This window comes from Alligator mississippiensis, chromosome 5, assembly GCF_030867095.1.
Source record: "Alligator mississippiensis isolate rAllMis1 chromosome 5, rAllMis1, whole genome shotgun sequence".
In the NCBI taxonomy this organism is placed as follows: Eukaryota; Metazoa; Chordata; order Crocodylia; family Alligatoridae; genus Alligator; species Alligator mississippiensis.
The window spans coordinates 55,167,583-55,194,784 of record NC_081828.1 but is presented as its reverse complement, the minus strand read 5'-3'; the positions used below and the strand labels follow the sequence as shown (position 1 = coordinate 55,194,784).

The 27,202-nt window shown below is 44.1% G+C and overlaps 1 protein-coding gene across 7 annotated transcripts in view; it reads right to left on the bottom strand.

Moving 5' to 3' along the window:
- Positions 1-761: 761 nt before the first annotated feature.
- Positions 762-27,202, bottom strand: part of C5H1orf21 (chromosome 5 C1orf21 homolog) — a 238,402-nt gene continuing 211,961 nt past the window's right edge. For 5 of the 7 annotated variants that reach the window (XM_059728388.1, XM_019500304.2, XM_059728389.1 and 2 more), the window contains 2 exons: positions 23,481-23,541; positions 762-1,515 (listed from right to left, as the gene is read on the bottom strand). In XM_059728388.1, coding sequence (XP_059584371.1) covers positions 1,437-1,515; positions 23,481-23,541 — 140 coding nt within the window. In that variant the 3' untranslated portion in view covers positions 762-1,436. Of the gene's footprint in view, positions 1,516-21,319; positions 22,777-23,480; positions 23,542-27,202 lie in introns of those variants that run through there. The other 2 variants (XM_059728392.1, XM_019500305.2) reach the window with 1 other exon arrangement.

Sequence of the window (27,202 nt, the reverse complement as noted above, 5' to 3'; positions counted from 1 at the left end):
CAAGATTTCAAAACAGAATAAAATCTATGTATCCTGTTTGCTTGATCTTACTTAGCATTACCACATACTATTTCAAGAGATCTCTTTACTCACTAGAATTTCCATCACTCAGTCTTGGTGTTTGTAACTTTAGGTCGAGAATTGCACACGTGACTACTGACTTTGGGTACTTAACTTAAGATATCTTAAAGGGTTTTCAGTGCTAAGTCACCTGAAAATCAGGGCCCTTACTGGACTCTCAAGTTGAGCATCTAAAAACCAAGGCACCTAAATCATCTAGTCCTACTCGAAAATCTTGGATGTACTGTCATCAGCATTCACAGTCTGTTCCACACACACAAACAAACAAAAGAGCACAGAAATAAGCTGAATACAGAAACCTCTGTGCCCCAATGATGTATTGACAGTTTCTTCTTGTGCTGTGGGGTTTATGCTGTCATATAAAACGATGAAGACAAATGCCGGCACCATTAAACACCCTCAAAAGAAGAAATACAAAAAGGTTTTTTTTTCCTTAGGATTATTTTTACTCATGACAATATTTGTTAAAAATATTACATCTGCCTCTGAGAAGATATCCTCTTTGTATAATATGGAAAAATAAACTCTACAGAACACACAACAGACATCCCTAATTGGCTTGCAGATAGATGCTTTCAAATGTTAGCATCTTGAAGTCATCACTGCAGAGGATTAATTTTGCTTTTCCCATCCCCCAGACTCATTGGAGGCTGTACTGTATGAACAGTAAAAGACAAGAATACATAAAAACAGTAAAATGTTTATTTTCTTAGAAAAAAAGGGGAATCAAAATGATTGCGATCACACTTCCATTTGCGCTCAGCAATACCAATACTGCAAGCTTAGTCCTTGATTAAGATACCTATTAAATGAAACTTTTTTCTTTAATACAGATTTCTGCTCCTGTATCACTTCCAGTATGTGTGATAACATGCTTTTAATGGATAATAGTTTCTCAACTTCTTCTCAGCAGAAAAACCAGGCCTACCATGGCGAAATATCCCATCTCCAAAGCTTGAAATCACCAGGAATAAGAAGCACTCCGGCCCACATGTGGACTGACAAACAGCGTACAGGGGTCTTAGATGCTTGAATGTTCAGTTATGGAAGTTCTGTATAATACTACCTCACCCAATAGAAAATAGGCCAGCAGCCTTAGTAAAATCAACAGCATCTTTCAGATTAATTTTAAGGATTTGCTGCATACCTGGACACAGAAAAGTGAAAAGTTGCAACAAGTTTTAACTAGCAGCAACAAAGACAGTTCCATGAGTTCTTAGCAATATTCCTTATTTGTCCATTAAGAAACACTGTAATTGAATGGAGAATACAATGTGGAAATGATCTTCTTTTATTATGTAGTGCTGTTTTGCTCTAGAAGACTTCCAAGAGATCTTGACTGGGTTGTAATCTATTTACACAGCAGTATTCCTGTTTTGATTGGCAGAACTGGCACTATGTGACATCCTCCTCTTCTGAACAGTAATCACGACCCTTTAAAGAGAAAAACACACCTAATAAATGAATAGTTCAAAATGGAAAGCAAGAAGGCAATTGAAACAACTGGATTTGAGTTCCAAAAGTGTAACATTTCCCTTGTCTTGAAAACAGAATTTTAAGTCTAGATTCAGGTCTGTACCCCCTTGCTCGCTGAATTAGTGTAGCCAACTAATAAGCAGCAGAGTTTGCAAATCTTCTATAATTATGTGTGTGAAAGACTCTCATGTAACCAAACAGGAAGCTCTAAGTAATTGTAGCTACTTAACAGTAAATCTCACATACCTTTTGTCCACAAGTCTGAGTGGGTTCAGCCAAATGTTTTGCAAAGATATTTACAATTACACCTAGATAGATGCGGATTTGCAACTTTAGCCCTAGAATACAGCTACTTCTGAAGTAAAACACCGGAATCATCATAACCACACAAGAAAAAGCAACTGTTTTGAGAACAGCGAGTAAAGGTAAATAATTTATCCAATAAAATCAATAAGAGATTAATATACAGGCAAAAGTATAACTATCCCTACTGCAATTTAGCCTGCACAATGGAGCTATTATTCCTGTCCTTATAAAGTATATCAAGGAATCCTTACCAGATAACTGAAATGTGTTTCAGATGAAACCTAAAACAGGGATTCCAGGAGCACAGTACCTCTGTTCATGAATGCTAGCTAAAGTGTTACTATTTTAAGGTATTCCACTTCTTGTAACTATCAACTCTTAAGTCTCCATCACCAGAAATTTGTAAGTGCAGGTTAGACAAAAACTACAGGAAACCCTCGCTAGTTGCGAACTCTGGATTTGTGGATTCAAATATTTGTGGGGGAGGGCAGAGCCAGGAGGTGGGCGGAGAGCGAGCACCAGAGACATGGAGGGAGGTGGGGGCGGCAGCATCTTCTCCCCTGGAGGCAGCCGCGGCAGCGCTCAGGGAAAAGGGGTTGGCTGCAGGGGAGCCCTTGGGACAGGGAGGTTGGCGGTGGCGGCATCTTCTCTGCCACTGACACTGAAGGCAGCCACGGTGGCGTTTAGAGAGAAGGGGTTGGTGACCAGGCGCTGTGGGGGAGTCCTGCAAACAGTCAGTGGGGGGGAGGAGCAGAGGGCGGCTGTGGGGTCTGATGGGGAGCCCCGTCAGTATTTGCAGATGTTGCCATTCGCGGGGAGCTCCGGAACGTATGCCCCATGAATGGCAAGGGTCTCCTGTAGTCTGGAATGGTTTAGAGAGGGATGATCCAGACTCAGTAAGGAGTTAGACTAAATGGGTCTCTTGAGGTCCTTCAAGGCCCTATTTTTCTACAATTCTATGTAAAGAGAGATATTCTCAAAGTGCCCAACCAGAATGGCAGTCGCTGCTATACTGTTCAACACCAGACCAACCTTGATAAATGTAAGCTTGCTTATTATTTGCCAAAAGGTTTAGAAATGTTATCAAACAAGTGTGATGCCATATAACTACTCTACATCAATGGTCTGACTGGAACCAGACTTTTATATGGGTGCAAGAAACCACTTCTAATCCTATTTCACCATGAAGGGAACTAGGAACAATGATAGTCTTTCTGGGTGTCTTTACACATGGCCTGTGGTGGGTGGGGTGCTTTATTAGAGAAGGTCTCGGGAGCCACTCTCATTAAAGCACCCTCAGCATCTCGAGGATTCAGTGTCCCACACTTCAAAATGGCAGCAGGGGCACTTTAACTAAAGCTTCAGTAGAAACATGGCAGCTCAGTGGACTTCAGCAACAGAGATATTGTTAACTAAAGCTTTAGTTAAAGCACTCGCATGACAATTTTTACGTGTGGGGATGCTGAATACTAGGGCTGTGAGAAATTTCAAAGGATGTTTCGTTTCAAAGCTGTTTTGAAGCATTCTGAGCTAAAAACAGTGACATCGAAATGAAACAAAAGGCTTCAAAACAGCTTTGAAATGAACCGAGGGCACTTGAAATGTATTGAAAGTTTTGAAATGTTTCAAGTTTTGAAGCAGCCCACTGGTGGAAGGCAGGGGAGAGCCAGGGCTGCACTCTGAGCAGCTCCGCCAGCCCCAGGGAGCTGAAACTGACGGTAGAAGGCGGCAGGAGAGCCGGTGGCAGAGCCACTTCGAGAGCAGCCCTGGCCAGTGGCTGTCTGCTGCCTCCTGGTGCCAGGCTCACTATCATGGGGCTGTGGAGCCTCTCGCCACTGGGCTGTGCTTGCTAGGGCTGCACTCTGAGCAGCTCTGCCACTGGCTCTCCCGCCATGGAGCTGAGCTCCATGGGGTTGGTGGAGTCGCTTGAAACATAGCCCTGGCTCTGAGCACATCCCTGGCAAGCAGAATCTGGTGGTTGGAGGCTCTGCAGCCCCACGGAGCTGAGCCTGAGGGTGGAAAGCCAGTGGCAGATATGCTCAGAGGGCAGCCCTGGCCAATGGCTCTCCTCTGCCTCCTGCCAGCAGGCTCAGCTCCGTGGGGCTGGTAGAGCCGCTTGGAGTGCAGCCCAGTGGCAGGAGGTGGGGGAGAGTCAGGACTGCGCTCCAAGCGGGTCCGCCAGCCCTACGGAGCTTAACCTGCCCTCCCAGCACTGCCACCGAGCGACAAGAAGAGCCTGGTGCTGCCCCTGCTGCAGCCCTGGGAGCAGCAGACGTCACCTGCCTGCAGCTGCTGGGCTGCATTGTGCCCCGACCCCCTGGCGTGGTGCAGCCCAGTGGCTGCAAGTAGACGGCATCCACTGCTCCCAGGGCTGCAGCAGGGGTGACACTGGGTTCTCCCCGGTGCTTGGGGCCAGCGGCAGCAATGGAAGGGGGGCTACTCCCACTCCAAAATTCGCTGTAGACTTGCTCCTCCGCACAGCCCCATAGCTCTCCTGGGGCCATGGACCCCCAGATCTGCACATGGAATGACAGAAGGTTGCCACTGCTGCCTGGGGCCAGTGGCCAGTGGCAGCAGCAGTATTCCCAATGCTGGGCTCAGGCTGCACCCAACGCTGGCCCCAGGCAGCAGCGGCAGCCTCCTGTCATCCCGTGCGCAGATCCAGGGGCCTGCACCCTTGGGAGGAGTCCAGCACAGCCCCACAGCCCAACTGGGGGTGTGGGTCTCCAGATCTGTGCATGAGATGACAGCAGGCTGCTGCTGCCAGCAAGTGATAGTTTTGCTTTCAACTGTTTGAGGTGCAGTTTCACAAAAACCCCTGCACACATCTCCTTGAAACGTGGCAGACTTCACGTCCTCAGAAGGGGCTACCATCCCTGCAATTTTCATCTGAATCAGGCAAGAAATGACAAAGGTATAAGCGTTTTCATTATTCCCCATTACAGCCCATGGGTGAAATATCGGAATGCGTCGAAACAGTTTCAATGTAATGAAATGGAACAGTACTTTGAAACGAAATGAAACGATGAAGCAAAACACTGTCCCTTCTGAACGGTGAAATGGAAGTCAAAACAAAACGGTGCTGTCTTGCACAGCCCTACTGAATACACGAGACACCAAGACTGCCAAAGTATGTTAACTAGGATGTTTCAGCAGGTTCAGTTAATCAAGCCTGCTCCAATGAGTGCTAATTAGCATGCATCAGAGCAGGTGTTGGGCATGTGTGTATAGGTGCCCACTGAAGTTGACCAGACTTCCTGGACAAGGCACACACTCACCCCAGGACCCCTTGCTAAGGCATGCTCTTCCACACTGACACCAAGGAGGACTTCTTTTTCACAGCATAAAACAGCCCCAAATATCTACATACATCTTGGGACTTAGTGTCAAGTGGCTTTGAATATTTCAACTTTCCTTCTCTTCCTATGTGCTAGTCACCACATACATCCACAAGGGCACATGTAACAACTTTCAGTAGCAACATGCCAACAAACTGGCTAAACTCTTAACTATAACATGCCAAGTAACTCCCTACTGGGGACAATTAAAAGAAAATAAAATAGGGTGTGCTCACGACTGTGAAGAAGTTGGGGATAGATAGGAAGGGTCCCTGCAGGAATAAAAACCTGATAACACTCTCTCAGTAGAGGGAGTCTAACTCAACCCTTATAAATATTGGTGAAACTCTACTAAATTCAATGGAATTGCACTACTTACCACAGAAAACTGGGTCCAGATTTTGCCAGGCTTTTATGTTCACAAAGAGGGTTTAAAAGTTTAAAAACTGAAAAGCCCTACGGAGTATCGGGCCTTAGACAAAAGAAAGTCTGCAAAGACATCTCACTCAGGAAAACTAGCACTGACTAAAAGGTACAACCAATATATTGTGCACCTGTTGGGAGGAAAGGCTCATAACAATGTCTCTGTTGCTCAAGTCCACTGAGCTGCTATGCTTCTACTTCTGCTTTCTCCTAGCCAACACTCTTATGGCCAGCCTTACAGTATCATCATCACTAAACAGAAATACTCAGGGTGTTGGTCAGCAGTACAAAAAGATAAACACTCACCAAGTTCATGTTAAGTTCTGTCAATCACTCACCTACCTACCTTTGCTTTGGAGCTACCAGACCAACTTAAAAAACCCCAAAATAAAAGCAGAAGAGGGAATGGCAACATTTTTTCAGACATTAAAACCCGTTGGCTTCCTCTATTTTCAGAGACCTTTGTGCTATTTCTAAACTCTGAACAAATCTCTCTGATTAGGCACTGGTGATGAAGTGTTTGTCATCAAACACTGACATGTTGTGCAGCTGAGAAAATCACCATTAAAGAACCATGACTGAGGCCTAGGACATTTCCTAGAAATTAATGACAGCCTGGGGGACTAGATAACCCAAAATGGAAAGCCTGGCTGGTCATTTATTCCCTAGGAAATGCTCTGCACAGGGAGTCATTATTACTATTAGAAGCCACTGTAGAAGAGAAACATTTGACATTAACTGGCATTTCTTCCCCCTTTCTCTTTTCATTTTTCTAGTTTTTCCATTCCATTCTTGACAGCAAAACATGCTACACCACAAAGAGATGGAAACAAACTGTTTCAGAAGAAACATGCTAAATAAATCTTCACAATGTTATAAAAAAACACCTCGCCCAAGTCCATGAATTTAAAATCAAAGCAGGGGTACCGCTCACAGCTATTTTACTTCCTTATCTGCTGCATTGGGAAAAAGCGTAAAACTTGTGCATCTAAGACAGTTCCAGGTTTGCTTCATTTGTGATGACCACGTCTAAGTAATTAATTTATTGCCTGATGAGGCTTAGAGTCAGTTCAGATTCCTGCTCTACTTCTTAAGCATTCTGTCAGCTTTCTGATTCCAATTAACTTGTGTAGGCAGCAATAGCATTTGAAGGGAGAGAGTGAAAACACTGGCTGAAATACCAAGGATACTTCCCACGCTTTCCTGAAGCGTGACATAAAGATCTTTTACACATGATCCCTGAAAACAACGAGGAGAGACTCCAACATATTAATTGAATTAAAAAGCAAAGCTAACACCCTGTTTGAATTCAAACAAATAGCCATCTCAGCATCCTGCTGCAGTCTCATTCTCTTGGGTTTTCACATTCAAATACTGTATTTATCCGAATCCAAGACGACCCTCCAATAATGAGATTCAATACATGGAAAATGTAATAGTTAACATTTTCCATGTGTAGAATCTAATTATTGGAGGATCATCTTAAATTCATCTTTGATACTGCTGCAGCAGGAAAGCAGTGGCAGAGGTGATGAGGAAAAGGCAAGCAGTAGGGCAAGCAATGGGGGGGGGGGATCAAGCAGCTTTACTCCCGCTCCTTGCCCCTTGACACCTTGCCATCTGTTGTCTGTCCTCCCACCACTTGCCCTCCTCCGCCACTGCCTCTGCCCTCCCACTGCCCCCCCACCACAACTTCAGGCCTTCTGTCTCTCCTTCCCCCTACCTTTCCCCAACTCTGCAGGCTTGGGGCCCCATAGCCTGTTCCCCACAGCAGCCTCTGGCCTTGCTGCCTCCCAGTCCCACATTTACCTTTGCTCTGCTTAGGCAGGCTCTGGCTCTGCTTCAGCCTTGGGCAAGAGCATGGCCCCGGCCCAGCTCATAGCACCAGTGGTGGCATGGCAGCTGTGGCCCCAAATCTGGGCAGAAGACAGAGGGAAAGGAGGCAGGGGTCCTGAGGCTGGAGGGGAGGGGAGTGGAGGGGAAGAGAGAGATAGGAGTGGGGGGAAGAAAGGTCAAGTGGCCCAAGGCTGTTGGGGACAGAGGCTGCAAGGGGAAGATGCAGGGGGGAGACAACACCTGTGGCATGGGCCCAAAAACTGCTTGTCCTCCTACTACCTTGTATTTGAATCCAGAATGAGAGGCTTCCCCCAGCTATGTTAAATAGGAGGAAAACCTCATCTTGGATTTGAGTAAGTATAGTATTTTAAGTTGCATCTTACAACTTGCAAATTGCATACTCATCTCTCATTTAACATCAAATTCAGCAGCATAAGGAATGGCTTCAATCACCCCACTCAAGGAAGGGAAAAGGGAATGGTTGGGGTGAAGGCAAACAGCATTTTAATTAGCTCAGGTTTGCTCTTCGTTTCCCCCATCCTCAGGTGGGATAAAAGTGTAGCCTTTGTAAAAATGCTCCAATACTGCAGCCTTATCTTCACTAGGAGAAAAGGGTTCATTTTTAACTCAAGCAAGATACCTCAAGGTAAAATCCTAGCAAAGGCAAGTCAATCATTAGTTTTCACACATATGAACAGGTCAAGCTAAAGCGTAGTCTTTAGACTGAAAACTTGTTAGCTTGAGTTACCTACTTCCCCCTTAGCCAAGAAACAGTCTCCAACCTAGTCTACAGGCATCTGTTGGTACAGCTAGGTCAGTCAGGTGAAATAAAGCAAGATTTGTGACTGAGCTGCGTCTGCAAAAGTCCTTCTTAGACTTAGGCACATTGGCAACACTGCACATTTGCTGGTCTAGCTGAGTTTTGCTGGGGGATGGAATCAACTGTTCCAGTTTTGCTGAAATCCACCCTGGGAGCCCTCTGCCTGTAAGGCACACTGGCAGCACGATACCAGCAAGGAGTACTTAAGTAATCCCAGTGCAACTCACTGCTTTTGAAAGGCATGTAGGGATTAGTCTGGCACACAGGCCCCAAGTAAACTAGCACTTAACCACATGGTTAACTTTAAGCAACTTAATTATCCTACTTAATCCACTGGGACTTTTCTTATGCTTACGCATATTGTTGAGCTTCCGTACCTTGTAGGATTGAACCCCTTGTGGTAGTAAGATAAATGCTCACAATCCTTAAAAACAAATGGTGATGGCTGGGGGAGCGGGCGGGGGGAACAGGCACCAGGAATTTTAAAAAGCACACTTCAGATAAAAAGTAAATGCCCTCCCATACAATATAGTGATTAACTGAGGCTAGAGAAGAAAACATGGGTCCTCCCCACATTGCCTCAATTTTGTGACCTTGGCAAGACTTTGCAACATAGCTAGGTTTGCCATTTCCTCTTGAAGAGCTTGATCATACAAGATGTTAAATACCCTAGTGAAAATAGGGTGGGCCTTCAAATATGAATCTGACTTTCAGCTTTGTGAACAGTCCTTACTGGTCTTGGATGGATGCTGAAGTTCACAGTGCCCAAGTTCCCAGTCAGATGGTATCTCATTACTCTTAGGATGGGAATTTTTTATCTTGGGTATTAGTGAAACTAAGACCTATAAACAAGGGGAGGGAGAATATAGTTGTACTGCCCACCTCCAGATTACAATAACTGCAAGTAACATGTGTAACTAAAGTAGAAGTATGATTTGTGGACATTTATGTTTAAAACTTACTATTGCATCTTAGAATGCAAATACAATTCCTCTATTTCCTATTTCCAAAATGAGAAGTGGGTCCCCGTTTCCCCTACCAGGAGGTACTGAGCCGCCAGATTTCTCTCACAGGCCTGGAGTGAAATCCTGAAGATAACGGGCATAGCACAGGGGTGGGCAATTATTGCGGGCGCAGGGCCTCTTACCCAGTTTTGGCAGGCTGTCGAGGGCCACATGGGTAGCCCCGCCCCCGGTCACCATCTTGGGACCAGTGTCCCAATGTCTTGGGACCAATGTCCCAGGGCCAGCACCAGTGGGGGCCAAAGTGGGGCACAGACTGGCAGGGGTCTGTGAAGCTATGCTGGGCTGCACCAGCAGGGAGAGGGTGGAGCTGGCCTGGCTCCACAGAGACCCTGCTGGCTGGCTTCTGCCACCCTGCTCTGGGCCCCGCCGGCACTGGCCCTGGGACACCGGTGCGGGCTCCGTGCTCCCGCTGGCTCCCGCATCTGCTCATTCGCAGTGCCCCCCAGCCCCATGGTAGAGGTGGGGGGCAGTGAACAGCCCCAACCCCCTGCTCACCAGCAGAGAAGAAGCTGGTGCTGAGCATAGGGAAAAGTGGCCCCTCGCCCACCCCATGACCGGCGCTCCCTACTGCAGGTGCTCACAGCCCATGCGGGGCTGTCTGGAGCAGGCACAGGCAGCCCCACATGGGCTGCAAGCGGCTACAGTGTGGGGCACCGGCCACAGGGTAAGCAATGGGCTGCTTTTCCCTGTGCTCAACACCATATTGTAACCTGGCCCTGCTACCAGCCTGGGCTCTGCACTGGCTCCAGGTTCACCCGTCGGTGGCAGCAGCTGCAGCCCCCTCACTTGCTGCGTTGGGCAGTGTTGGCTACTGCTGCCCACCCAGAGCTCATGCACTGGGCAGTCCAGAGGCAGTGGTGGCAAACACTACCTGGTGCGGCAAGCGGGGAGGCTGCAGCTGCTGTTGCCACATGCAACCCCAATGGGTGAGCCCGGAGTGGGCACGGGGCCCAGGCTGGCAGCGGGGCTGTATTACAAGGTGGTGCTGAGCGTGGCGGGGGAGCAGCCCCTCCTCTGCCCCGTGGCCGGCACCCTGCACTGCAGCTGCTTGCAGCTCGAGCAGGGCTGTCTCGAGTAGGCACAGGTAGCCCCACAGAGGCTGCGAGCAGCTGCAGTGCAAGGCACTGGCCACGTGGTGAGGGAGGGGCTGCTTTCCTCTGTGCCAGGAAGGAGCCCAGGGACAAGCTGAGTGGGGGGGGGGGCGGCCCCTCGCCCACCCCGTGACCAGCATTCTCTGCTACAGCTGCTCACAGCCTGTGTGGGGCTGTCCTGAGCAGGCACAGGCAGCCCCACATGGGCAGCGAGTGGCTGCAGCGCAGGGCGATGGGCACAGGGCAGGTGGGGGCCTGCTTTTCCTTGGGCTCTTTCCCTGCCCGGGGTCCTTCCCTGCCCTTCTCCCTCCTTCCGCCTTACCTGCGGTTCTGGCATGGGGCAGCCACATGGTCCCAGGCCAGAAGCCCCTGTTACGCTTCTGGCTAGGGGGGGCAGGGCCGGGTGGGCCCTGATGTTGCGGTAGCCCACTGGGCTTCCCCTGGGTCCTACTGCCCCTGGTTCCTGTCATTTTTGACAGGAATCAAGGGCAGATAAATATTAATTTTCTACATTTTTTAGGAGCTCTGCGGGCCAGATAGAATGGCCTCTACGGCCTGTATTTTGCAACCCCCCCCCCCCCCCCCCCCGCACAGAAGCACCTCTCACATCCAGGATAAATCGTAGAAGCAATTAAGGTCTTTTCAGACAAAGATAGCTGAAACAGTGGGAGTCACAGCTAGAAACTCAAGCCACATGCAACACATAACAGGAACTGAGTTATGTCGGCTTCTGAATACAAATACACGTGGCTGGGTATTGTTTTGGCTAGGATGCACCACAGAAGCAGAGGGAGAAAACAGCAGAAGTGAAGGACACTTGTAGCACAAGAAAGCTAAAGAGAGAGCTTTCTAGCTACAGCACTGGGTGGAAAAGCAGCTTGGAACACCAAGTAAGGAAACTACTTCCTTTTTAATGTCTCTTATGCTCAGAGAAATAGGATTCAGTGTGCATTCTTCATAAATAAGCAGAGCTGTAAAAAAGCAGGGCATAACAAGTGATTTCTGTGCCCTGGGTGACAGTGGCACCCTTTTTGTCCCCTCTCTGAATTGGTACCCAGGATGAGTACCCTGCTTACCTACCCCTATGCTACTATATCAAAAAAGCATGCTACTGTATCAAAGAAACACTTGACTAGCATCAATTTTTCCTCTTATGAAAAGTGATCCACGAGACCTTATCAGCTCATCTCTGGGATTAAAAGGGTTACATTATAAGTAGCTAAATGCGTCACTGCAAGTTTATAAAAGCTTTCCCTGAAAGTTAACAAGGTCAGGAAAAATCAAAAGAGGAGGATAAAAACTGCCTGGTAATTTTCAACACTTAATTTTTCTTTCCATATTTTAAGAAGTCATAACTTCTTACCTGCAGCACAAAAATAGTTTAAGAAAACAGCCACTGACTTGCAGCTCCCTGCAACATCTCACACACATAGGACATTACCAGCCAATCCCCCCTTCCCCTCTTCTTATTGCATCTAGAAACTGCAAGCGTTCTCATGTTCCTACCAGGATATTCTACATGGTTTATGATATCCTTTTAAATGTGAAAAAGCTTTGGTCCTTTGTTCTAGGTGACAGGCCAATAAACAAACCCACATGGCAGGAATACTGAAGCCTTCTCAGATAAATGGCCTTTTGTGCAGCTGAGAGAGTTCCACAGAGAGAAGGTATCTAAGGAGACCCTGCTTCCGCTATCACTCCATGGCTTGGCACCAGCATCCTCTAGCTAGAACCCAAAGCAAATAGAGGAGGAGGAGGAGGAGGAGGAAGACGGGTGGCCTGTCAGGGTAAAATGAACTGCACCAAACAGCCCTTTCTTATGCTATCGCTGAAAGGGCTGGCAATGCACAGTGGCCTCTTTCAGAACAGATCCCAAAGCAGGGAAACATTAAAATGGATCTTTCAGTCGGAACTCTTTTCATCAATCTGTTTTTGTTTACAGTCTTCTCAGAAAGGATGGGAAGAAAGTGCTGAGAGGAGGCACAGAATAATTGTGTATTGTGTTAATTTCTTCATTTCTTACTTTGTTAGAATGCAGGCGCTCAATGAAGGCATTAAGACCCATCCACTTTACTAATGAGTTTGAGTTTAATAGTTCTGCATTGTATGTGTTTTGGCTACAAGATTACTCATTTCCAAGGGCACACTTTGCACACTGTACAAGAGGCTGCATCACATCTTCCGACTCAAGTCTGCAGTCTTATTAATGTGATTTAATGAGTCATTGTCATGGGATAGCTATTTGATGGCCTATACCAATAGAAGCTGATGGCCTCAAGTCCAATGCCTATTGCTTAGGTATACATATTACAAAACACTTGGTAAAAAACAGTTCCCTTGTGGGCAACCACAGAAGAAAAGCCCAAGACTACATGCTTAGAGAGACCTAGCTACACTCTTATCCCTTACAAAGCCTATAAGTATATTGGGAGGGGGGTGGGGGGTGCATCAGGATCTGGGAGAACAGTTGTTCATCAGGGCTTCTCAAGGGATACCTAGGTCTAACGGCCACAAACTTGTAGAAGGCCGATTCAGACTTGGTAAGGAAAAACTTCTATACAGTCCGAGTGTCCAAGGTCTGGAACAGACTCCCCCCCGGAGGTAGTGCAAGCACCTACTCTGGACTCATTCAAAAGGTGTTTGGATGTTTATCTTTCTGGGATCATTTGATCCCTGCAGACTTCCTGCCTCTGGCAGGGGAGCTGGACTCGATCTCACAAGGCGCCTTCCAGCCCCTAATGTCTATGAAATCAGGGTTGAAGCATATTTTTGCAGCACTGGGCAAGTCTGGCCTGTATGTTTTGTGACTAAAGGCCTTCACTGTCTAGAGATGTCAATCTAAAATTTTTATGAGTATCAAAATCACTTTTAAACATTTAAGTGGGAATAGGGAGCAAAAGATTTGCATGCATAAGTAAATTTATGTGTGTAGAAGCTATGAGGCTTGCAATCAACAATTTTGCCTCTTTTTGCCTGGAGTCACTGTTTGCAAAAAAAAAAAAGGCAAAAGAAAATGCCTCATCATTTAATCAGTTCAATACCAGAAAGAGATGATAAATGTTTCAGAATTTCTGTACAACTTTAGAATCCTCTACCACTTTCCTCTGGAATGTTGGGTCTTCAGTTAGGAAATCAGATCAAAAGCTTATTTATATTGATATAGTTACTATGACTAAAAAAACTTTCAGTGTAGCAAATATGTTATGTAGGTATGCCAGGCAAGCGAAAGAAATGAGTTGCACTAGTGCAGCTAGGATTTCAGACTAATACAACTACAGTTATTGTTGGTAGGGGAGAGTTCCTAGGCAGATGCAAGTCATCAGATGTTAGTATTTAATAGGAGACACTTTAATCTCTTAAAATCGAATCGGAACTCTCTGAATCGATTTGGAGAGATTTGAAAAGATTTGGAGATTTGGACATAGACACAACTTTAAATGTTTTTTCTACATATCTCAAGATAGCAGGTGGCTGTGATGCTGGGGTGGATGGAGTGTCCCACAGGAGCATGCGGGGTTCCCCAGTGTGCTCGACAGCAGACCCAGAAGTGGACCAGAAGCACTTCTGGTCCACTTCCAGGTCCACCGGGGAGCCTGTAGGGGCCCCCTTGTGCCCCCCCAGCTTGGCGACTGGTGCCTCTGGGGGGGCACCCAGGGTCCCTCCATGGCTGATCACCAAGCCGGGATAAAATAATAAATTTATATTATTATTATTTAAAACTTTCATTGTGGAAGCACCAAGTTGTCCCAGAGAAAGTGTCTAAGTAATACATGGCTGTCAATGTTCATTCTATTTTAATCAGCATTTATAATAATTTCAAAATGTGCAAATCCAAATTCCTCTTTTGACATAAATGGACTGTAAGGTGGATAGAAAACTGGCTGGATCATTGGGCTCAGAGGGTAGTAGTCAATGACTGGCTCCAAGTCTAGCTGGCAGCCAGTGTCAAGTGGAGTGCCCCAGGGGTTGGTCCTGGGGCTGGTTTTGTTCAATATCTTCATCAATGACCTGGAAGATGGGATGGAGTGCACGCTCAGCAAGTTTGTGGATGACACCAAGCTGCAGGAAGTAGTGGATACATTAGAAAGTTAGGGCTAGGATTCAGTGAGACCTTGAGAAATTGGAGGATTGGGCCAAATGAAATCTCATGAGGTTTAATAAGGACAAGTGCAAAGTCCTGCACCTAGGATGGAACAATTCCATGCACTGGCACAGGCTGGGGACCGACTGGCTAAGCAGCAGCTCTGTAGAAGACGGCCCAGGGATTACAGTGGAAAATAAGCTGAATACGAGCCAACAATGTGCCCTTGTTGCAAAGAAGACTAACAGCATACTGGGCTGTATTAGGAGTAGGATCATTGCCAGTAGACCAAGAGAAGCAATTCTTTTCCTCTAGTCATCACTGATGAGGCCACATCTAGAGTACTGTGTCCAGTTTTGGACTCCCTACTACAGAAAGGATATGGACAAATTGGTGAGAGTCCAGCAGAGGACAATGAAAATGGTTAGGAGACTGGGCAGATGACTTATGAGGAGAGGCTGAGGGAACTGGGCTTGTTTAGTCTGGAGAAAAGAAGACTGATGAGGGATTTAATAGCAACCTTCAATTACCTGAAGTGGGGTTACAAAGAGGCTGGGGATAAACTGTTCTCAGTGGTGGCAAATGACAGAAAAAGGAGGCATGGTCTCAAGTAGCAGCAAGGGAAGTTTAGATTAGATATTAGGAAGAACTTTCTTTCCAGGAGGGTAGTAAAGCACTGGAACAGGTCACCAATAGATGTGGTAGAATCTCCATCCTTGAAGGCTTTTAAGACTCAGCTAGACAAAGCATTGGGTAGGATGATATAGCTGGGGACAGTCCTGCTTTGAGCAGTGGGTTGGACTAGATGACCTCCTTTCACCCCTAATTTTCTATGACATCATGCAACAAATTTCAATTGATCCAGCTGATACAGTTGCATTCTCTCTCTGGCAAAATTAATCACTTTCAGAAAACCATCACTATCCATGGAAACTCTCAGAATTGCTCATTTTATACTCTTTTGTTGCTTTCCCTGTCTAGTTTTTGAAATCATATTTGTACCTTGATTTCTCGGGTCAAGCTAATTACTTATCTTTTTAACCCAATTCTCTAGTTTTCTCCAGAGGCTCTTTCTTCAGGTTTAACTGATACTATTATAAATTATTCACTCTCCATTGGGATATGGTGGGATTTCAGACAAGGTTTGGTAAACCTTATTAAAAACAATATTTTCACTGGATTAAATTATTGCTAACTGCCTCTCATTTCCTTTTTCTCTGGTTCCCTTTCTTCCTGAAGCTTTTCCATGCATACATGACATTTTGGCTCATATTTTAAAATCTATGACTATGTCACAGTAATTTCATGCCAGCATAAAAATCCATGAGCATGACACTAGCTTCTAGCAGGCAGTAGGCGTATTTCTGGCTCAAACTCCTCTAAGAATTTCTGGTCTTGCTTTGATAAAAGGAGGCAAAGACACTGACTCTATTCCCTAGTCTATGAAATATATGAAGCTGACATTAGGGCTGGAAGGGACCTCAAAAGATCACTGAGTCCAGCCCCATGCCCCAGGGGCAGGAAGTCAGCTAGGGCCAAAGGATCCCAGCAAGATAAGCATCCAAACATTTCTTGAAAGAGTCCAGAGCAGGTGCCTACACCACCTCTGGAAGGAGTGTATTTCAGGCCTTGGGGGCTTGGACAGTAAAGAAGTTTTTCCTTATGCCCAGCTCAAAATGGTCTTGGAGGAGTTTGTGACCATTGGTCCTTGTCACCCCTTGGGGCACTCTGGTGAACAGGCGTTCCCTCAGATCCTGATGCACACCCCTTATGTACTTGTAGGCAGCCACCAGGTCACCCCTGATCCTGCGCTTTTTCAGGCTGAAGAGTCCCATGGCTCTCAGCCTCTTTTCATAAGGCCTATTTTCTTGCCCTCTGATCATGTGCATGGCTCTCCTCTGGACTCTCTCAAGCTTTTCCACATCCTTCTTGAATTGTGAAGCCCAGAATTGGATGCAGTACTCCAGCTGCAGCCTTACCAAGGCCAAGTACAGTGGGAGGATGACATCCTGAGATTTACTTGAGAACTACCTATAGATGCAAGCCAGAGTTTTGTTTCCTTTACCAGTTGTGACATCACACTGGTGGCTCATGTTCATCTTGTGGTCATTCATAACCCCCAAGTCTTTTTCAACCGTGGTGCTAGTGAGCATAGCACTGCTGAGCCTATAAGGGTGCTACGGGTCCCCCTCTATCCTCCCCCGAGGTGGAGCACCTTGCATTTGTCAGTACTGAATATCATCAGGTTTATATCTGCCCACTTTCTAAGTCTATCCCAGTCAGCCTGGATCACCAGCCTATCCTCAGGTGTGGATGCTCTACCCCAAAGTTTAGTGTCATCGGCGAACTTGACCAGTCCACTTCTGACACCAGTGTCCACATCGTTAATAAAGACATTAAAGTGAAAAGGTCCAATGATGGAGCCTTGGGAGACAGCACTGGTCATGGAGCACCATGATGATTCACTTCTGTCAACTACCACTCTCTGGGTCCGGCCTCGGAGCTAATTCCCTAGCCATCAGACTGTGATGTAGCCACGGCCACAGTTGGCCATTTTTTCTATGAGGAGATCATGGAACACCAGATCAAAGGCTTTTTTAAAGTCCAGATATTATGATGTCAATCTCCTCTCCCTTGTTCAGGTGATATGTCACCTGGTCATAGAAGGAGATAAAATTGGTCAGGCAAGACGTACCCACAACAAATCCGTGCTGGCTGTCCCTCAGGATGTTGCCATCAGCCAGTTTATCAAGAATGGTTTCTTTGATGATTTTTTCCGGAATCTTTCCAGGGATTGAGGTCAAGCTGATTGGACTGTAGTTCCCTGAATCTGCTTTTCTCCCTTTCTTGAAGATGGGCACCACACTGGCCTTCTTCCAATCTTCAGGTACTTCATCTGAGCACCACGAATTCTCGAATATCCTTGCCAGTGGCTGGGCTATGATGCCGGTCAGCTCCTTAAGTACTCTGGGGGGCAATCTGTTAGGATCAGTTGACTTGAAGGTGTCCAGACTCTCAAGGTGTTCCTTTACAAGGTCTACACCGATGCTGGGCATAAATTCACCCTCACCCTGGCTGTCCCGCTAGGCAGGGCGGTCCCTTTGGGCTAATGAAAAACTAACGCAAAGTACCCATTAAGCAGGTTAGCTTTTTCCTGGGTGTCGGTTGTCAGCTGTCATATTTGGTTTAGCAGGGGTCCAATGTTACCCATGCTATTCTTCTGACTCCCCACTATCTGAAAAAGGACTTTTTATCGTCCTTGATATGTGTAGCCAGTTGGAGTTCGGTTGCAGCCTTGCCTTTCCTGGTTCGCTCCCTACAGGTACGGACCAGTACAGAATACTCCTCCTCTGTGGTGATTCCTGTCTTCCATTCTTTATAATCCTCTCTTTTTAGTTGTAGGAGGTCTACGAGTTCCCTGCTGAGCCAAGGGGGTTGTTGTGCCCTTTTGCTACCTTTTCTCCGAGATGGGATAGACATCCCCTTGTGCTTTCAGGATCACTCCCTTAAGGAGCAACCACTCCTCTTGGACTCCTCTCCCTGTCGAGTCATGGCCCCTTAGGGCCTTGACAACAAGCCTCCCGTGCCTATCAAAGTCAGCTTTTCTAAAGTTTAGGACTTCTGACTGACTTAGTTCTCTGTAAATAACTACTTTGAATATCAGATATTAGTATCAGAGAGGAAATGAAACCATCATTTTGCGCTCCAGCCCCACAGTACTCTAACCAGACAAAATCACAGCCAGGTAATGCCCTGTGTCAGTGTTCCTTTACATTTCTAGGCTCACTGCAGCAGAAGCAACTGTCATAGGAGCTCCAGGAGTATATTCACTAAATATTTAAAAGTATCTTTATTTGCATGAGTTTCTTAAACTGAATGTAGATACCTATATTTCCAATACTGTTAATCACTCAACACTATTTCAGCATGGATCATCCTGAAAGTTCAACCCATTGTCAACTCCTATTGGTTCTGATTAGGACCCAAAGGAAGCCCTGTGCATGGGCCAAGCTTTTGATGCTATGCTTTATCTCAGTGTAACTTAATACAGGGTCCTAAACTTACTTCATTTTATGTTCACTTTTCTTTGAGGCCTTGAGTCCTATTATGGTTTTAATTATCATAATTGTACTGATATCCACACCTATGATTCATTTCCAGTCTTTTCTAGCAAAGATACACAACAACAGATACTAACATCTGAATGGTTCCCAAGGTTTTGATACTGAAGTCCTATAAGATGGAATCTTTATGAATTGAAAATGAAATTCTGTATTCTACCTTTAGGGTTGCATTTATGGAAATTAATTTGTATCAGAAGCCAAGAATTTAGCTGTTGGTTTTTAATACTGGCTTGTCTTACTCTATTTTACTGTTTTCAAAGGTATGTCATTATCAATTATTTGTTTTCAAGTATTCATAAATACTTACTATTTCCTGTGTTTTAGCAGCTGATAATCAGAATCTTAGAAAAGTAGGGCTGGAAGGGACTTCAGAGGTATTTTAGTTCAAGATCCTGCCTGAGGCAGGATCATCCCTATCCAAACCATCCTATACAATCCATAATCTAAACTCTACGTAAGACTACCATCAACCCTGACAACACAGACCTAACACAAGACCTACCTGCTGCAAGTAAAGCAGGGGAACCACAGCAGCCAATATCCTGCTTCTATGAAATGTTGTCAATACATACTCAAGAGATCCCAGGTACAGGGCTCTTGCAATTTCACCTTTCAGTTACAGCAGTATGATTTTAGGAAGTTTTCCTGGCCATTCAATCTTTTTTTTTTAATTAGTTTACAATATATGTTTTACTGTCTCTATTCTTCATAGCATTCACATTGCAATGCTTGTTGTTCAAAAGTAAGACAGACCAGCACTTTCATGGATTTAAGTTCAGGGGTATTTTGTTTCTAAAATTTACCACTTTACAGCTCCCTATAGATTTGTCTTGTAAGATGTCAATCTCTGGCTTTGTCTCCACTACAAACACAATAGTGCAGGGACTGCACTCACAACATGACTCAATTACAACCTAGTCCTGCTCTGTAATGGAGATAGACACTGAATTTTGTAACCAGTCTAAGGCGGTGGATGCTTCAGGAATTGTGAGCTAGACAATCTGTTGGGTCTTGCGTAATTTCCAAATATAGTTCACTCTCACAGCTCGTCTTGGTGGCTTGAGAGCATACTTCATATGCAGCTTCCTTAGCCTAGCGAAGGGTTTTTGAACCCAAAAGCTTGCTTAATAACTATTCTCCAACCATTTAGGTTGGTCTAATAAAAGATATCCAATTCACCCAAGGAACCTTGTCTGCCTATGTCCTTAGACCAACACGACTACAACCTAAACCCCTACTTCATATAAAGTCATGTAATTCACTCAGTGTTTTTAAAATTAGGTTTGCATGTCTTTTTTTCCAGTTCCTTTATAAATGCATGTTCTATTGCTGTCCTGCATTTTTCTGTAGTATGGATTGAAAGGGCTATATAAAGATCAAATAAAAATAATGTTATTTTCCCACGCCGTTTTGGCACTCTTGGCAGATACTTGGAAAAAAAACGCATTTCTGACAATGAACCATTAGGAACAAAAAGTCTTTTAAAGAAGAATAAAATTGAGCATGCATTTCCTCACATACATTTACTCCCCCCACCAAAAACAAATACAGAGTTCACCCATACATTAACCCCTGCCAATCTTATCTATTGTCAATGGCTTGAAATGCAAAAGATTCTTCTTTGTCCTCACTGTCAGATAAGATTGTAATTTTCATCCTAATAAGCCATCTCCTGATCTCTGGCAGAAATTAGTAATCAGGAACATTGGAGACACCCATAAGCCTATGAGATGATGATTCTGCCAAACAGCAAGAAAAGGGATCTAACCCTATTTTAAAAGCTGCATCTGATGAATTGATTCCATTACTCTCCTGAAACAAATCCAGTAAATGAAGGACAACAAATTCATTATGAGACCGCTTTCTAGGAAAGAGATACCTTTTAAAATTTTCTTTATTACAGCATGTCTGGTTTAATTAACATTTTATTATTACAAAGAATAATAAAATACAAAAATAAGTGCCTAAATATTAATTGGGTTATGCTTATCAGGAGGAAAGACAACTACGATTTTGATGAACAGGAAAGTCTAAGTTTAAATTCATGTTGGGGTGTCACAAATTAAAATAAAACCTTATTCCTGGTTTAAGTAAATATGCAGGAACTGGTGAAGTGCTGACATGGAAATATGGTTACAATGGATTTACAATACTCCTTTAATTGGAGAACTTTTCCAGCAAATAGAGTCCAGTCACAGATGCTGCCCCTCTGGTGTTATCTAGTTCTCACAGTTTTCATACAGAAATAAGGCTTGAAGGAACCCTCCAGCGGTTATCTAGTTCAACCCCCATCCTGAGGCAGGACCATCCCTATCCATAATCTAAACTCTTCATCAACTCTCCCACAAGACCTAACACCCTAACCTGCCGCAGTTAAAGCAGGGGAACCGTAGCAGCCAATGTCCTGCTTAAAAAAGGTTGTTAATATATATTTAAGGTATCTCAGCAGAGGGCCCTACCCCCCCACTACACAGGAAGGCAAAAACCCCCACAGTCCATACCAATCTGACCATGGGGTAAAATTTCTTTCTGACCTGAATATAGCAATTGGACTAACCTCGAGCAGAGGAGCAAGCACCTCTAGCCAAGAGCTTCTGGTTTTAAGTCCCAGCAGGAGCTCTGACACCCCCCCGTCCACATAGGCAACATGTAGGGGGTGCATGGGGGTGCACGTGCACCCCCTGGAAGCGAGCGCTCTCGGCTGAGGGCGGGGGGGCAGGCGGAGCGCTGGTGCCTCCCCCCCACCAAGAAGTGCTGCTGGCACTTCTGGGTGTGCACTTCTGGGGTTGGTGCCTGGCTGTGGGGGAATTCCCCCCCGCCCCTGCTGCCGCCTGTGGACTGGTCCCCGCTCAGCCCGCCCTCACTGTCAACACTTGCATCGCTGCCTGCAGGAGGTTGCTGTGCCCCCTCCAGCCTCAGGAGGCACGCGCCGCCTATGCCAGTCAAAATCCCAAGCCTTGGCTGCAGCCAACACCCAATGCTTCTGAGGAAGGCTTAAAAACAACTTGGCAAATGTAGCAGAAAGGAGAGAAGGGGGTAACCAGCAACTCTTCCTCTGCCAGCACCCCGAACCAAAACATTAAACAGCTAAAATTCCAGGCTAGGTTTAGGGACATAATCCTCCAGCTAAAGAAGAAACAGGTCATGTCTACATGAGACCCTGACTGCACAGTAGCCTGATACTACTGCACAATAGCATTATGTAGCAACAACCGTGACACTACACTACTGTCCAGTAGTATTAGGCTACTGTTCGGTAGCATCACAAAAAATACATTCATCAGCACTACTACGCAGTAACTTGGGTTACTGCAAAGTCATTTAGGATTTGTCTATACCAGTACTAAATGAATGCACAGTAATGACTGCACAGCTAGTGTCTTATGTAGATGCAGCCACACTGTGTTAGAAATGTCACCATGGAATTATTTGGGTGTAGGAAAGTACATGGTGCTTTTTAAACTGCTTATATTAAGGCTAGACCTTTTTTTATCCTTTGAAATTAAAACACTCAGCTCTGAGTGGTTTTTTTTAAACGGTCTTTGACTATGCAGTAATGCCTATTTGCACAAAATGAAATATTTCAGTTCCCCCCGCATGTTTTTCCTTCACCAAAATAAAAGCCTCCCTCCCCCTCCCCCACAGAGATTAATTTGCTGGCTTGCATAAACTTGTGATCTGTTCAGTGTGGCATTTAGCCAGATTTCAGAAGGGCCATAATCACTGGCAGAAACTGTAAAAATTTGCAATCAGCCAAATAAATTTTTTTTTAGAAATGGGGAACAACAGAGCAGCAGGTCAATGGAATTTATATTTGTAGAGCTGTTTTATTATCCTCTTGTCTCCATAAATTTGTAAGCATAATCTATTCCATCTCAGCTAGATTTTGAAAGTAGAAAGATGCCATTATATTGTGCACCTTATTCCAAACTGTGAAACTTAAGTGCTTAAGAAAACATCAACTTGTGTATATAAGCAGGAACTGAGAAACAGGACTTCTGGGTTTTGCTTCTGAATCTGCCATTGCTTCTGAATTTGCATCTAAACCTGCACTATGAACTTTACAGTCATTTAATTTGTACAAACTTCAGTTTCCATCTGTGGTATGGATGTAATAATACTCAGTTACTTCACAGGGATGTTGTGAGGCTTAATTAAGAGGTCTGCAAAGAGTTCTGAAAAACAACAATGAAAGCTGCTATAAAGATATTTTTTAAAATGTACAAACCAGTTTACAGATTTAATGTGCCTAAATTAATCTCTTACACCGCTTTAGAAACTTTCTAGCAGCATGAACTCTATTCAGCGCAGGTTGCTGCAGGGATATTTATACCTGCAGCTACTATTCATAGCCCTTTATGAGGGTGGTTAATTTGAAAGGGCTCTTTAAGAAATCAACTGAGATTCAGCATCATTTCATGGACGATACTTGATAAATGATTATTCTGATACTAGGTTTCAAGTTAAAATACCCTATGAAATTAAACAAAACCTCAAGTCTAGAAAATATAATCCTAGATGGCATAAAACCTGCTTTACTATCATTACATTTCATGAACCAAAACCTCTACAAAAGCTTGGATAGCTTTAATTTGCCATCCACAGTAGACTTGGACAGTTTTCCAAAATTAAGTTTCCTCCTCATACTGTTCTGACTTCTTCCCCTCTCTACACAAACTTCCAGACCTGCACACTGGTTCACGCCAGTAAGCGACTGCTCAGTACTAAGACTGTGGTACTTCCAACTACTGGTGAAGTACAGAGTGTTGAACTATACTGGAGCTCATTTCCTCCCTCTGGGTAGTTAGGGAACCTGTAGCCAGTCATCTCTTGAATGCTTACACTTTCTTATGAAAACATGTATTTATTTAATGTTTACCTTTTCAATTTTCTCATCCAGCATTCTGAAGAACTCCTGTTGGCTTTCAGAGATGTGCATGCTGAAAAACATAAGGGAAAAATATTTCAGTATGCAGAAATATGTCTCAATTTCAAACGAACATAGGCTTCCAGACTCGAGTCTCAGGTTTTAGGTTTCTAATGGAAAGCAATGGACTTTGTGCTTGTCTATCATTTGTCAAGAGTAACAGTCTGAAGTCAGGAAGAAGTCAGGGTAGATTTGCATCTTAGAGACTAACCAAATCAGAGATGTGGCATAAACTGATGAAACATATACCTGATGAAGTGAGCTTGAGCTCATGAAGGCATATGCTATACATCTGATGTAGTTAGTCTCTAAGGTGCAAATCTACTGTGCCTTCAGTAACAAGTGCCATATCCAAAATGCAGAGAAACTGTCCTCTCAACCCCAAAGCAGTGTCAGGAATTATATACCAAGTATTGCTGAGTCAACAGGAGAAACACGCTATGCGCTGCTTTTCAGGGTCGGACCCTCAGATAAACAAACAACCTTCTGCTACCAGATATCTTTTAGATCAGCAGAAGACCTGCAGTATTATTGCTACACACATTTAAGTTTTAGAAATGGTGTGTGTCAAGAGCAGACCATGTTGCTTCAGCATCTATCCTCCTGTTTAATGCAGACTTCAGGACCTAACATTCAGCTGCATACTTCACAGGCAGCGGGTGGGCTACTGAAATACAGATAAAACCCTTTGGGCTGAAGTTAAAGATTTTTCCAAAGCTGCGAAGGGTATCACGACACTGGTCAGATACCTACAGTGTGAACCTGCAGTTTGGTTTATAACTTTACCCTGACAGATCTCACTGTAGAGCTCAGTCTTGCTATAGTCATGCTCTATGGTAAATAGTTGGGAATCTCTAGTACAAACTCATGTATTTTTTCCTTTGAGATGAGAGGTTTTCATTGCTGTCTCAGAAGATGCTTAGCTACTTCCATTAACTCCGCAGCTCCAAAAGACTCAGGGGTTAGTGATACTATATTCTATATTAGTGAACAGGGTTAGGAAAATACTATTATTAGCTATCTACACAGCACTGGCAGTGTGCTCATGTGGTATAAAACACAAAAGGAGCCAGGCCCTGCTCCAAGGGAAACTTACAGTATGGAAATACAGAGTGATCAGATGGATAAACAGGACAAGACAGCTCAAAGGATGGTATTTAGAGGGTTTTGTTGTTTGTTTGCATTTTAAATAGGCCTGATGAGGAAAGCATCTTTGCTGACATGATCAGGCCTCTCTGTGGAACTCAGAGAAGGAGTGAGATTTCAGGTGAGATCTGAATGAAAAGAAGGGCTATCAGGGTGTCTAGCACATTGGGGTGAGAGGACAATGTCAGGCACTGAACTTAGCAGAAAAGAATAGCAAGAGGAGATAAGGGGAGAGCAGTATAAATCTCATTCATGGTGTTAGGGGGGTACTTGGTAGCCGTGTTGGCCTGAGACAAAAAGACATACAAAAAACTAGAAGTCTTGGTTCCAAAATGATACCTTTTATTAAACCAACTGGAAAATTTTCCAGTTGGTCTAATAAAAGATATCATTTTGGAAACAAGACTTCTAGTTTTTTGTATGTCATTCATGGTGTTAGACAGTTAAGGGACTCTCTGGGCATGGCTACAGAAGACACTTACTGCATATTAGTCTAATAACACTGTGCAGTAGCGTGGTGGTTAAGAACTGTGCTAATAGCCTACTGTGCAGTGTTATTAGCCTAATGCACAGTAAGCATCACAAAATAACCATGTGCTGGTGCTACTGCACAGTAACTCTAGTTACTGCACATTTAGTTAGTACTTCATTAAGCAAGTATTAAACTAAACGTGCAGTATCTAAGGTGCATCAATGAACGTGTAGATGGTAGAACCACTATTTAAATAACAGTAAAAGCTGATTCAGCTCACTGAATTCAACTTCCAGGTTCTCCTAGGTTCTCATTTTTTCCACCTAATCCTTTGAAATATAACAAAATTAGTGCCTCATCTAAATGCTCAGTGATACAGTGCATTTCTAACAAAGCCAGGCATACTCTCTGTATTTACTTTTGGAATGAGCGTACCCAGTTCTCTGCTTATGCTGATGCCCTGAATGAAAGAACAGGTCGAAAGAGAAGTTCCTAGAGGAAAGCTGGAAGTTAAATTACAATCTAAATCAACTTACAGATCAACAGATCGTTTAAAGGAGTGCATTTTAAAAAATGAACACTGTCAGTGTTTTAGAAATAAAGAAGAAAGGTTAGCTAACATCATGACTCTAATCCATTTTCAGTAACTGAGGCCTTGCCAAACAAGCCATCTTCAGTAAAGGCTAGCAAATTCTAGTTTCGTACACCTAAACACTAACTTCTTTGTTAGAGATACAGCATGCACATTGTGTTAATGTAGGTAGAAGTGTGACACTGATTTGTAAAGCTGATTTAGATTGTAATTTAACTTCCAGCTTTCCTCTGGAGCAATACAGAGCAAATAAAGAGCAATTTAGGTCCAGCAGATAGCCTCTTTGACAGAGACAGCCAGAGCGAAGCAAATGCTTCCATACCTAGCTCTACGATAGAGAATTTGAAATTCACAGCTCTTGAAATTTACAACTCTCAAAGTCTCAGTTTCTAGCACAATAGCAAAAGATGCTTTTAAGATCCACCTAGGATGTAATTTTCAGGAACACTAATTGGCAAAAAGTCTGTATTGCTATGTGGATAAAAAGTTCAAACAAATAGCTTGACAGAGTGCTAGAATCACTGAAGAGTTGCAAGTGTCACTGTTACAAGCCAGGAGAGCATATCTTGGCAATAAAATTACCCTTATGAGTTAGAGAGAGAATGTGGATGGTGTATTCCTTCCTCAAGAAAATTCTTCTCACAAAATGAAATTTCTGCATAATCTTTTTATTTTGTGATCATTTTGTATTAAACAACAATAAGCATCATAACAAGGCTTGATGGCACCTGGATGGATCTTGGAAGTTTCATTTTGATCTAATAAAAAATAATTACTTCGTAACTGAGAAATAATATTTTACAGAAATTTGGAGTATAAATCAGTACAATGTTATAAAATAATCTACTTCTTTTGTAATACCTCCTACGACCCCAAACCAGTAGAAATCTATGTATGTGAATAGTCTCTACATACTTGATGTAGACTATTAAACACATGTGTAAAGGTAGATAAATACACTTTGCATGATTTGGACTTCATTCCACAAAATCCAAATTTTGCTATGTAGCAGTAATCTCTATGATTTCTTACATACTTCTTTCAACAAATACTTTTTAAAAGTTTTAATTTGGAATGCCTAGCCTAGTTCTGTTTTGTTTTGTAATAAGTATAAGCAACTAGGAGCTAGATAGGCTTGTTTTCTACAAAAAAAATTAAAATACAAGCTTGATTAAAAAAAAAAAATAACTAAATTGGAACAAATCTATGAACTCTTCCTCCTTTGGAAAACCTGGCTGACTAATTTTTCCCTTTTAACTCAAATTGGTTGGTGCCCAACTAGCAGATTCTATTGTTTTGCTCAGACTAAAGCAGGGGTGGGTAAAATACGGCCCACAAGCTGGATCTGGCCTGCTAGCTGATTGGATCTGGCTTGCAGACGGGCACCCACCAATTAATTGCATCTGTCCCAGCCCTCGGCTGACTCTGTTGTGCTCTGCATGGGGCCAGGTCCAGCCTGCCCCT